At 45.3% G+C, this 13,028-nt stretch overlaps 1 protein-coding gene and 1 non-coding gene across 2 annotated transcripts in view; both read right to left on the bottom strand.

Annotated features, from left to right (window-relative positions):
• Positions 1-13,028, bottom strand: part of RAVER2 (ribonucleoprotein, PTB binding 2) — an 86,541-nt gene that overhangs the window by 8,189 nt on the left and 65,324 nt on the right. Inside the window, exon 11 of the mRNA XM_075535261.1 lies at positions 11,340-11,476. Coding sequence (XP_075391376.1) covers positions 11,340-11,476 — 137 coding nt within the window. The remainder of the gene's footprint in view (positions 1-11,339; positions 11,477-13,028) is intronic.
• On the bottom strand, positions 11,904-12,037 carry LOC142437845 (U11 spliceosomal RNA). Its single transcript, XR_012782354.1, has one exon. It is a non-coding gene; the product is annotated as a U11 spliceosomal RNA (small nuclear RNA).

Below are 13,028 nucleotides of genomic sequence, written 5' to 3'. Positions count from 1 at the left end.
GAAGATATGTACGGAATACAATTGAGGAAGAGCAAAGCGGTCTCCTTTGAAGAGCTGGAAAAATGAGCTCAGTGGGTATCGCTGCCTTGGAAACAGTGAAGAAGGAAGGGCCTAGGAAGCTGTATTGTGCTGACGCTGCACGTCTAAGACTGTTGGCAATCAGGTCACAGAGAGAGAGTCGTGTGCACCTAGAAACGTCTCAGGACCACACTCGTGCTGTCCCGCGCTGTCTTGCATGTCCACTGCCCCCCAGAGTGGAGAGAGGGGATGTCTCGGTTGCCGAGAAAGCAGGTTCAAATCCCACAGCGGATCCTAGCAGAGGGGAGGCTCCAACCCAAGTGTTCTTTTCACACTAGTCTGCTTCTCAAAGGTGCTCGCAGAAGGCTCACGCGGACCGCTGTCGCGCTGTCATGCCGTCGGGCTGCTAACGTCAAGGTGGGCAGTCGGAGCCCTTGGAGACCTCACCCAATTGCACGGAATTTCCAGCGCCACTTTGCGCCGATGGTCCCCAAAGTGTGCCTGCCTCTCCCCTCCCCTCGTCGCGAAGCAGACACTCGTCTAAGGTCCAGTAAGAAGGCCTCTCGGGCCACTGTGTCCCAAACAGGGCCCCGACTTTAGCTCCCTAAAGCGGGCCCCATCGCGGTGCCCCCAGCTCATCACAGTTCCGCTTTCCTCGGCCAACACCCTGTCACGTCCGCCTTTTCAGTATGTCCTGCCGGTGGCCCTCTCTCCACCTCCCCAGGCCCCATCCAGGCCCTCTTTCCTGGGACAGGACTAGCACCTTCCTTCGGAGCCTGCCCGCTCCTGCCCTGCCGCTCCACGCGCACTGGCAGACGGCCTGAGAAGCCAGAGGCCCCGTTACCCCTTTCCCGCCACCTTCACCTTCCAGGGCTGTGTTTCACAGAGGCCTTGCCGGGCCTGCAGCAAAAGGGCTCCCTGCTCTGCCTCTCCTGTCTCTTCTTCCCTCTCAGCTGCACTTCCACCTCTTCTGCTTTACAGGCCTCCCTGCTGTCGCTTTCAAGTGACAAATGTGTTTCTGCTCCCCTCCCCACCCCCTTTGTCTCCACCCCCAACCTCTCAGCCTCTGCACTCACCATCCTGCGCCAGAAATGAATTTACATATCCATGTGACACACTCCCCAAGTACCAGGTTCGCAAGGCGACCACCGATTTAAACAGCAGACCCTAACCAGCTAGCCCTCCCTTCCAGACACGGGAAACGTCAAGGCCAGGGGTGAATCCCACCAGGCCCATCTGCTGCCAGCCCAAACACAAGGCTTTCTTTTTGCTCTTCGGAAAAGAACATACTCCTGGAAATGTAACATCACACTGATTTTCAGGAAATTCTGCCTGTCTTTCCCAGTCCCCTCTGAGCTCTGTACCTACTGACCTCCTGAAACAACGTGTCCCTTTAGGAGAGGCAGGTGAGATGGAGGATCTTTTTGGAAACTGGAATCACGTCATTAAGAACATTTCTTTCTTATAGTATAAAGTTCAGCTTTTAAAAGACTTCATACCCATGACGCATGATTTAGCTATAAATAGAAATCTTATATAAATATTTAGTTTCTTTTTTAAATATGGGAGAAAATGAGACAAGAGTTACAGTCTTGGGAACACAGAGGGGCAGTTCTACTCCACCCAGTAGGGTTCTTATGAGTCAGGATTGACTCGAGGGCAGGGAGTTTTCCTGAGTAATAAATGTAGCTAATTTCTAAGATTTGTCTTTAAAAAATATTTTCCCCAATTCTGAAAAGAATTACACTAACATGCTCCATATTGTGACATTGTAATTCAAAATAAAATGTCTCTTCTTCATCTAAATGCATAGATGTTTTCAATTTCCTCCACTGTTTACCTGTCTTCACATGAGCAACGTGCACCCCAACTTTGGATTTAATGAATATTCCTCAAAAGTATTATAGTATCACACTGAGCAAAACAAACACACACCAAGTGAAACTGGACTTTAACCTCACTAGTTCTCAGTGGCTGAACCAAGTTGTACAAATTGTACACAACTAAGTATATTCATCAAAATATTTATTAAATTTAAAACCTTTGAAAAATTAAGAGTAACATCAAAAAGCAACTCAAAGCTGTCTTCATGAAGAGCTCACTGAAGATATGGGTGCTATACATGGCAAAGAAACGAGATGGTGCCCGGCTATCAGAAATAGTGACTGGGCTCTTCCAGTCTTGTTTCCAAGCAAGCAGCCATCTAAGTAAGACATCAACTAAGTCCACAGGGAAGAAACACACTAGCCCGTGCTAACCAAAGACTGCAAATAATGACATGCAAATGCAAAGTGGAATCGCAGCTTACTTCGTGTCCATGAGTCTGCAGAGGGCTATGCATGGCAGTGGAAGCCTAAAGTTCATTTGCAGTTTCCCCGCATGGATTAAGCTTTGAGGGTCCCCTGGGGCCCTCGTGCAGGGATGTGAATAGTCATATTGCCGCCAGAAGTCAAGTATGGCGGATGCAGTTAGGGTAAAGTCCAACACCTTTTCATTTCATCTCCCTTTGGACCCCTTTAAAATTTGTCCTAGTTTTAAAATACTTCCTTTCTTTTCTATTGAGGTTTTTCTGTGTAACTTTAGTATTGTAATTCTTGTATAGTTTTCTGTATATGAAATCCAAGAATGGTAAGTCTATGTAGACAGTAAATGGATTAATGGTTTTTGGGGGTCTGGCAGGGGACATTGGGGGAAATTGGGGAGCTGATAACAATGAGGATAAGAAAGAAGAAAGCGTTCTATGAATGATTGTGGTGATGAGTGTACAACTGTTATTAATATGACTGAACCACTCAAATGTATGATATGTGGATTATATTCCAATAAAACTTTAAAAAAATCTATCATCAGATTTATTTGTATACTATGTACTACTCTTTTTCTAGACGTTAGTGAATTCGCTGTTTTATGTAAAGCTTGAAGACTTAAACTTACGGTGGCACTTTAAGATATATTTTCACAACTAATTTCCTGAATTCTACTTTTGAGCCAAAATAAATTTTCTTAAAAGTGTTTCCTAGGTTATTGTCTAGAGTAAATATAAATATAACCTGTGATCCCACAATTAGAATTTAAAACAGCTTTAGGTTTTAAGAATTACATAGGGCTTGTCACAAGATTCTGCTCTATCATTGGTCACACAAAAATCCAGTCTACATTCATCACACACGGCAATTTGCACTGTCTGCCACAGGGGGGCATCATGATGCTCTCGTGTCCACTCTCCATCGCCTCATCTCAGTGCACCTTCAGTGCTTGGTTATGAAACAGGCAATCAGCTTCCTGGTAGGAAAGAGCCCGACAGCAGGATAACATGACGTGCAGCATGCAAGCAGACAGCACTGTCTGGAGGTAAGACATGTCAGAGACTCGAGTATGGGAAATGTCAAATTAAAAACCAAAAGCACAACTTTCACACTCATATCAAATAGAGGACCCAATTCTGACATCAGTAAAACAAGCTTGGAGGATGCCCCTGTGAATTACATTGGAAGGTTGTAGAGTGAGAGGAAAATATGAAACAAAACTCTTAATCCTGAAGGAGATTGGGCTTACCCGTCAAGGTGAGGCCGGGGGAGCCCCGGAAACTATGGTTCTTAGTTCACACTGTAGGTCTGGGAAAGAACTCACCCTCATGACCATTTTCAGCCAAACAGGCAGATCTAGGAGCCCTGGTGGTACAGTGGTTATGCACAAGGTCAGCAGTTCGAAACCCCCGGCCACTCCACAAAGGGCAAGACGAAGTTTTCATTCCCATAGAGAATTAGTCTCGGAAGCTCACAGGACTCCTGCGTCACCCAGAGTCTATGAGTTGGGGTTGATGCCACAGTAGTGAGAGATTTGCTTTATGTTTTAACAAAGGGAACAATTACACCAGTGAGGTGTGTGCACACCGTAGATTAACCAACATTTTAAATACTACTTTATTGTTGATTGGGAATTCATGCATGCATCTTTCCATAGTTCGATCATGTGCAGCAGAGTTGTGCATTTGCTACCCTCCACATCCGTTTCCAAACATTCCTTTGCTTCTTTTTCCATAGAGTCCTTGACCTCGGCTCCCTATGCCCCACCCCCACCACTGTAGAGCCCCTTACTCTACTCGCTATGGCTATAGGTTCATCAATGCTGGGTTTCATATAATGAAAACAAACAATAACAAAACTTCAAGAGGGTGACCCTCAATGACCTAACACCTCTGGGATAGGCCCTGATTATACCAACAAGAACCAACAAAACAATACAAACCAAAAGGGCTCAAAATTTTGGACACCAGAACAGGTCCAGCCTGCATCAAGAATAAACCTTTGAGACCAAAGGTTCAGGACAGAGGTTGGGATGGAGACAGGAAACCCTGGAGGCAGCCTGGATGGGTGGGGACTGCGGTGTATGTGGTGTGAATTGCTGACTGTGAAGGCCATTTAAGGCTCCCCAATTAACAATGGGGGTGGGGAGCCTAAGTAAAGGTGAAAGGTTGCCTAAACTGCATTCGACCTTGTTTGCATACTTTAATCAAAAGAGAAGAGAAAAATGTCTTGTTTTGATGGGTTACAACTCTATGTTAAATGTGTTTACTAATTGCCTCAGAGGCTGTCTTTCCCCAAGGTGGGCTTCGCTGGGTCATGTGACCCACGTGAGGTGCTCTGCTCCATGACAGGAGCACGCTCCCTGCCTCCGAATGTGAAGCTTCAAAGCCCATTTGAAGCGCCACCCTAGCAGGATTTTATAGCTGACGGTACATGACACTATTATCACCCACAGAGGGCACATTACCAATTTGAAATCCACTGTCTTTCCAGTTGGAATTTTCTCAATCACACTTAAACTACGTCAGAGTGGCCGTTTTAAAGAAAGGAAGGGCAATTCTAGCTAATTACCAACAGCAGCCATGGAGCCCAGGAGTCGGGCACGGCTCCCTCCCATCAGAGGGCTGTCCTCACGGCTCTCGGTCATGTCCATCGGTTTTCATGGTCGAGCTCACACACATCTTCGGTTAAATTTTCTATAGTGTTTTATGTTGGATGCTATTTCCAATTGTGTTACAGATCCTTAAGGATTTTTTAAAAATGTAAACAATCACGTCATCTGTAAACAGGGTCATTTACACACACCACACACACACACCACTTTTTTTTTTTTTTTAGCTGATTGCACTTGCTAAAGTTCCCATAAACTGAATAGAAATGGTGAAAGTCTACTATCTGGCCTTTTTTGTTGCTGTTGTTTTAATTGGAGCAAGTATGCATTTATGTTCAGCGAATGGTGATGACGAACGGTTTGGCTTTGCTACTTCCTGCCTGTGTTTGAGGAAACCTAACCTTTCTGTTTGTTTCCTTCCCTGACATGTTTTGGTCGGATCACGGATTTCTTAGAATCCCTCTTAATTAAACTATGGCAATCTAGCGATCCGTTTCTGTGTGATTTGTAACCATTGTCTCTGGGCACGGGAATGTGCGGTCCACCACTAATCACAAGCTACTGGGCGAGTTTACTGTCGATGCCGCCATGTGACCGCTGGCCCCTCTCCTCTGTAGTACTGCTCTCCCATGGAGGGCACGCACACGAGGCCCCCCAGCAACAAACACTGCCACCATCACGTCGACGCCGACCCGTCACATCTGCCAAACCAACACATGACACTCACGGCAACCCAGTTGACTTCCACGCAGAGTAACTCCACAGGCAAGGTAAAACTGCCCCTGTGGGTCTCCGAGACTTAACTTTAAAAAATCATTTTATTGGGAGCTCTTACAGTTCTTATAACGTTCCATACATCACCTGGATCAAGCATTTTGTACATATGTTGCCATCATTATTTTCTAAACATTTGCTTCTTATTGAGCCCTTGGTGTCAGCACCTCTCTTTTCCCTTCCTCCTCCCCCTCCCACCCTGGTAACCCCTTGATAAGTTATAAATTATTGTTTTCATATCTAACATTAACTGCTGTCTCCCTTCACCCACGATTTCTATTGCTTGTCCCCCTGGCAGAGGGGTGTGTGTGTGTGTGTGTGTGTGTGTGTGTGTGTGTGTGAATCATTGCAATCGGTTCCCCCTTCTCCTGCCTCCCCCCTCACCTCTTGCTATCGCTACCGTGGGAGTAAAAACCTCATCTTTCTCCCATAGAGTGGGCAGTGCTTTTGAACTGCCGGTCTTGCAGTTAGCAGCCCAATGTGTAACTGACCATGCCACCAGGCTCCATTACATGCACACGCATCATCAAATCCCTAATGACATGGTTTCGTTTTTGCTATTAAAGAAATGTCACAATTGCCAGTTCCTTCCCCCCTGTAGATCCACGTTTCTATCGGATCTACTTTCCTTCCATCTGCAGAGAAGCCTTTAGCACAGTGGTCCTCCACCTTCCTCACACTGCGACCCTTTCACACAGGGCCTCATGGGGCGGTGAACCCCGCCATAACATCATTTTCGTTGCTACTGTTATGAATTGGACGATCCTGTCAAAGGATCATTTGACTCCTCAAGGGGTCGTGACCTACAGGTTGAGAAGCACTGCAGCATTTCTTGCAGTGGAAGTCTCTGTTTCCATCTATCTGAAAACACCGTATTTTGGCCTAGGAGTTTCCGGAGCGCTGTAGAACTTGAAGGCTGTCATTCATCTTTGAGCCTTCCAGGTTCCGGATAAGCTAGTCACTGTCTATTGCTTCCCTCACAGGGGTTCTCAGGGAGCGGGGAGAGGGGAGGCTTACCGACTAGGGGACAAGGAGGCTGCCAAATACCATACAGGTAACAGGATAGCCTCACAACAGAATTACCGACCCACAATGTCACTAGCCCCAGGGCGGGTGATTCTGTCTTGCTGTACGTGAGTCGTTTTCATCTACAAGGCGTATCCAGGTCAACAAGGTCTCTCTGCGTACTTGGGAACAGGCGACCACACTCAAAGGGGACATGCTCCTCTGCTGTGTAGGGTCACCGTGAGTCAGAAATGACTGCTGGCTCTCGGTCTTTGGTTTTACATACCTGCAAAGGGGCGCTGGCCAGATAATGGTTATCAGTCGGGCTACTAACTGCAAGGCCAGCAGTTCAAAACCACCAGCCATGCATCGGGAGAAAGATGACTTTCTACTCCTGTAAAGATTCACTGGCTCGGAAACCTGCAGGGGCAGTTTTACTCTGTACTGTAGGGACATGATGAGGCTGAATCAAATCAATGGAAGTGAGTGTGTTTGTTTCTGTTGTTGATTTATATACATACAAACACGCACACATACACACAGCGCATGCACGCACGCAGAGACAAATTCTCCAGAACTATACCATCTGTGGTTACTGTTTTTAGATATTTTTATTACTGTATTGTCATTATGTACCAGATTATTAAATTTCAAGTGTTTAGTGTATTTGAAATGTTTATAGTCCTAGAAAGGAAAATATGTGCTACATACTAAGACATTCGACTAATTGAAGCTAAATAAGAACTTGTCTATACCTATTCGGAGTCAGGCTACGCCCTTGGACTCTCCTCGGACTCCGGGTCATGGTGAGTGCACCTCTGTGCAGAGAGCAGGGCGGGCTTTCCTGCAGAAAGCCACCAAAACGCACAGCTCCCCGTGCCGCGTTCCTGTCTTAAGGGCTGGCTCCTCCTCGGCCTGCGTCTGCTCACTCTGCCGGGCTCTCACACTGTCATTTCCTTTCCGATTTAGTCCAGCATCAATCACCACTACCTGTAGATAGCTTGTCCAATTAAACAACTTCCTCAGTACTCTGCCAACCACAATTTTAAAATAGGATCCTTTTACTGGAAATGAGATCATCATGTTCGCCTATTCCGTGACTGACACATCTCTCCTAATCCTCACGCACTCGGGTCCAGGCCTGAAGGAATATCTCTGTGGAATAATGAAAAGAGAAAACAACACCATAGGCTTTGGAATCAGAAGAACCATCCATGAAGCTGTACATCTATTTACCTCTCCGCCTGTATTGCAGATTGTCATTTAAATCTCACAGGCTTGATGGAAAAATGGAATGGTTCTACTGTACAACACATCCATCTTTTTCCTTAGACTTTTCCCACCTTTCCCTGGCTCTGTCTTGCGTTGTTCTGTTGCTGACTGTCATCATGTTGGCCCGTGGCTCGTGCGGCCCCATGCTGGGAACTATCGGCTGGCTTTCAAGAGCAGATTGCCAGACAGACCACGCTCCTCCTGGGTTTCAGCCTGCACGGCCGCTGAACTTGCTCCGCATCCCAGCAACACACCAGCCCGCTCGGACAGATGGGTGTTGTTTGCAAGGTGCCCTGGCCATGAACTGCCCTTGTGCCTCGCACCTGGCAGGGGAGACGTCTACCTCTCAATGGAGCATGACATTCAGTTTACCTGATAAGGACAGGGACAAAGGACAAGAGAAAGCACAACGAAGAAGCAGGGATGCCCAGTGGGGTGTTGGCTGTCCGGAGAATGCCCTTCTTCGCAGTGTCTCTGGGGAAACACGTGCAGTCAGGAGGCAGCGGGGCAATGGGCAGGCAACTGTGTCAGTGACTGCCTGTGTGTGAGGGCGAGTCTCTGTTGGAGACCCCACGAGTGCCCAGCAAACACACGCCACGACTGAGACCAATTCCAAAGCAAAATAAAAAGAATGAGACAGTAAATACATTTTTACCATCTAATTATATTTTTTAAAACTTGCATTTTTCCCTTAAAGCATGCCTTTACTTAGATTTAAAAATACCTACTGTTTAAAACAAACAAAAAACATTATTGTCAAGAACAAGGGCGTCAGAGCAGAGATCCAAAACCTGTCTGTAGACAGTTGGACACCCCCCACAGAGAGGTCACAGGGAAGGGATGAGTCAAGCAGGGCGCAGTAAAGCACTGGTGAAACACAATATTCCTCTGGTTCCTTGAGGCTTCCTCACCCCCATCTATCATGACCCCAGGCCTGCCTCTCACCTTGGACTAGACCGGAGCATGTGCACAGGTGCGAGCTCGGAATCCAGGAACGGGAACGGGAAGAGTGATACCAGAAGGGCAGGGCGAAGGTGGGGAAAGCAGTGGAGGAAGGGGAACCGATCTGGCTGATCGATATAATCACACACACCCCATCCAGGGGGACGAACCATAGGAACCATGGGGGAAGAGAGACAGCAATCGGTGCAAGATATGAAAACAATAATAATTTATCATTTGTGAAGGGGTCATGAGGGTGGGAGGGAGGGAGAAAACAGGAGCTGATACCAAGAGCTCAATAGAATATAAATGTCTAGAAAATAATGATGGCAATTTATGTATAAGTATTCTTGATATAATTTAAGTATGAACTGTTATGTATCTATTATTTTTGTATCTACTATTTATAAAAGCAAATTTTGTTCTTTACAAAGAATATAATTAGAATTATAAAAGATGCCATGCTATCAATTTTTTTTTTAAATGAACAACAGGTTATGAAACTTTTACCATGTGTTTGCATGTTACGGGAATTTTAATGCTTGTATTGTATTTGGTGGCTTAAATACAATACAATTTATTTACTCAAGTCTTATAAATTCCTGGAGATTTAGGCTGCTTCCAATTTCCAGAACCAAGGGTAATTTAAATCTAATTTGTAAATGTTTTGTAAGCTTTGTAAATTTAAATTTAATTTGTAAATGTCTTCACACATCTCTGATAATTTCATGGGCTTTTGTTAGCTGCAAATACAACCAGCAACTCACAGTCCATCATCAATAAACATTAAACAATCTCTAACAAAGTTATTATTACAATGTTAAATAATAAAAGATCAAAGATAGAGGCTTCTGAATCTTTATAAGAGAATGCCATCTAGATTGTATTAGCTTAGTCTTCTTTAAAAAAATAGGTAGGTAGTCACTTACGTACAGCATCTTTCTCCATCTTGTGACAAGTATGTGATAAGAGACTTTATCAAACATTCTGCTAATATCAAAACCAAAAAATCAAGTTCACTTCCATCGAATCAAGTCCACTCCCAGGAACCCTATCAACCCAAACCACGCTCACCGTCATCCAGCCGAGGCGGACTCACAGAAGCCCTGCCGGGCAGGCAGAACTGCTCCTGTGACTGTCCCGGGAGCAGAATGCCCCCTCTTCCTCCCATGGACTGGCTGGTGGTTTTGAACTGCTGACCTTGGGGTAGCAGCCCAACAGGTAACCACTACAGCACCGGGGCAGCTGTGTGTCTACGGCATCTCCTTGACCGGTGTTTCTAGTATCCCACCATGAGCGTGTACTCGGGCATGAACTGTTCGGAGACAATTCACCTTGGTGCGGCAGACAGAGTTGCTTCGAGGACAGCAAAGAGGAGGCGCTGCTCCACCCGGCAGGACAGAGCTGGGAAAGATGATGCTCCGAGAGACCAGAAAGCAACGGAGCAGGTCATCCCGAGCCGCTCCTGCTTACCGAGCCACTCCGTCGTACTCACGTCGCAATACGCTCAAGAGCAAAGAGGCAAAGGAGAATTGGCATGTAAGTAATGAGACAGTAGGTGTCTTTAATACCATGCGACTGGAGTTATTGACCAATTGGTCTGCAAGCAAACGAGGGACTGTCTATAATCACGCTTCTCCTTCGACATCTGGGAGCAACATTGGCCTTTCCTGGTGGCTGTTCTCATAGCCAGTCTACACCGCTGTCAGCCAGAGGTCAGCTGACATGAACACTGTAGTTTCCCGGGCCATTTGTTAGGCAAACCGGCAAATAACGTGCGTGTGGTGGTGCAGTGGTTGTAAGTTGGGCTGCAATCTGCAAGGTTGGCAGTGTGAAACCAGCAGTGGCTTCCTGGGAGAGAGACAGGACTTTCTACTCCGGTAACCACTGACCAACTCAGAGACGCACAGGGCAGGTCTGCCCTGTCCTACAGTCAGTATTGACTCAACGGCAGTGCGTTTGCATGTTTTCTGCACATCACACAACCCCCTCACACATTCGTTCCCTAATGTGTGTGCTATGTGTGCATGTCTATTATTAATATGAGCCTGTTATTGGTGCAACTGTGGTATTCAGCTCTGCTAACATGGCATGAAGCCACCATAGACAACAAGGGAATGAGAGGATGTGCAGATGCTTCAATACAGCTTCATTTACAAAAACGGGCCGGCAAGATTGGATCTATTGACTGTGATTTGCCGACTGTGGGTATAAGAAACAAGTGGTGATTGTCTACAGGGCAATAAAACATCAAACAATCTCCGGAACAGCCCCCAGATTTCCCACGGTGAGCAAGAACTATTGTGCACACAAATGGCATTTTGCTCTCTTATAATAAATATTCATATTCAACATCATATTCACTAAACTTGCGATGCAGTTGAATCGACTTTTCGGTACATCATATTTACCTGTGCATAGTCACCCGAAGGCTGAGAATAAGCAATGCACTTTTCCAGCACATGCTGTGGCTCATGTCCCTGGGAGATGGCTTCCAGAATGTTGCTCGTGAGTCCGGTCTTTTGCAGAGTTGTTTTGCTTGCAGGGGCTAGATCGAAACCAATGTTTATTATTTTTGAGTTGCTTTCTTATACATTGCAAACAGTGTAAAACTTACTAATTCAGCATGTTCTCAAAGAGAACACAAATTCCAGTTGGCCAATATTTGCTATCTTTGTTATTATCTATATTTATTATCCTCGGAGGGAAACCTAGACTCTGGGCGCCTGGTTCATTTGAGTCACCTTAAAAGGAAATCTGAGCCATAGGTAAATCATTTTTATGAAAATAGAATCTCTAAAACAAAGCATATAAAACATACACGGCCTCTTCTGGTTAGTACAATCGTTGCTACCTTTTTCGCTTAGATCAGACGACTATGAAGTATGCCTGCCTCTGGAAACACATCTAAAAGGTGTGCTTGCCTTTTACAAAAGCACCAGTTGCTATTTGGCTGTAAGAGGATACTTTTTTTTTAGGGCGCCAGCACCAACGATCACTAGCAGCCCAGGTAACAAAAATTACGCTTCCGAAATCTCTTGATGTCGATTCCGCACATAGAGCAATAGAGATGCCCTACGTGTGCCACTTAATGACAGAAGTACTGTTTTTTGGTAAGAGGATACTTAAAGGCGGAGAATGTATATTACAATGGAATTTAGACTTCATCTCTTTGCAGTCCCTCTTATCCTCCCTCTTACAATTTAAATTTTGTTTTTCTGCCAATGTATTGCATGCATCTGTGCACGCGTGGGTGCATGCAATAGTGGCTAGCGTGAAATAAATGTGAATGAAGTAGTGGCATGCACACGCGTGTTGTTTCCACTCTGCAGGAGGGGTTGGGGGCCATTTTCTACCAGGCATGTCGATATCCATCTAATTCTTCCCAATTTTTGGTGTTCCGTTTCACGAAGGACAATTTGTATAGTCAACCATCCAGCAACAGTTGAACGTGAAGACATTTTTCAGTCCCTTTCCAACACCACATTTGGGATCATCTCTTCAGACCGCCTTTCAGTTAAAGTTAGTACATACGGACTGAAGGCCTCTCAACAAGTCACCCAAGAATTCCACTTTGCTGAAGCTCAGACCTTCTGGGAATGTCCCTGCTTCTTTTCTGAGGTGTGTCGATGGCTCAGGAAATAAATTATAAATAAATAAATATAAATAAATAAATTATAAATAAATAAATATTCTGTCTGCATTAGATTACCTGGAGGTTTAGCCTCTGATGTAGCAACGCCCCTACGTGAAAAACAGCATCGCCTAATCCTTCCTTTGCCCTGACGATTTGAAATCCAAATGCTATCATAATTCACTAATTTGATTATATCCTTAATGAATTAAGAAAAAAACAAGCAGACCCACTGCCATTGAGTTGACGCCGACTCACAGCAACCATGTAGGACAGGGTAGAACTGCCCCTCTGAGTCTCCCACACTCTTCTTCTTCTTCTTTTTTTAAATGTCATTTCATTGGAGGCTCTTACAGCTCTTATAACAATTCATAATCAATTGTTTTGAGCACATTTGTACATATGTTGCCATCATTATTTTCTTTTGCGTGTGTTATTGTTTGAAGTGAACTGTGTGTCGCAAGGA

The sequence above is a fragment of the Tenrec ecaudatus genome, chromosome 1 (assembly GCF_050624435.1).
Source record: "Tenrec ecaudatus isolate mTenEca1 chromosome 1, mTenEca1.hap1, whole genome shotgun sequence".
Lineage (NCBI taxonomy): Eukaryota > Metazoa > Chordata > Mammalia > Afrosoricida > Tenrecidae > Tenrec > Tenrec ecaudatus.
This window is presented reverse-complemented; position numbering and strand designations above follow the sequence as displayed.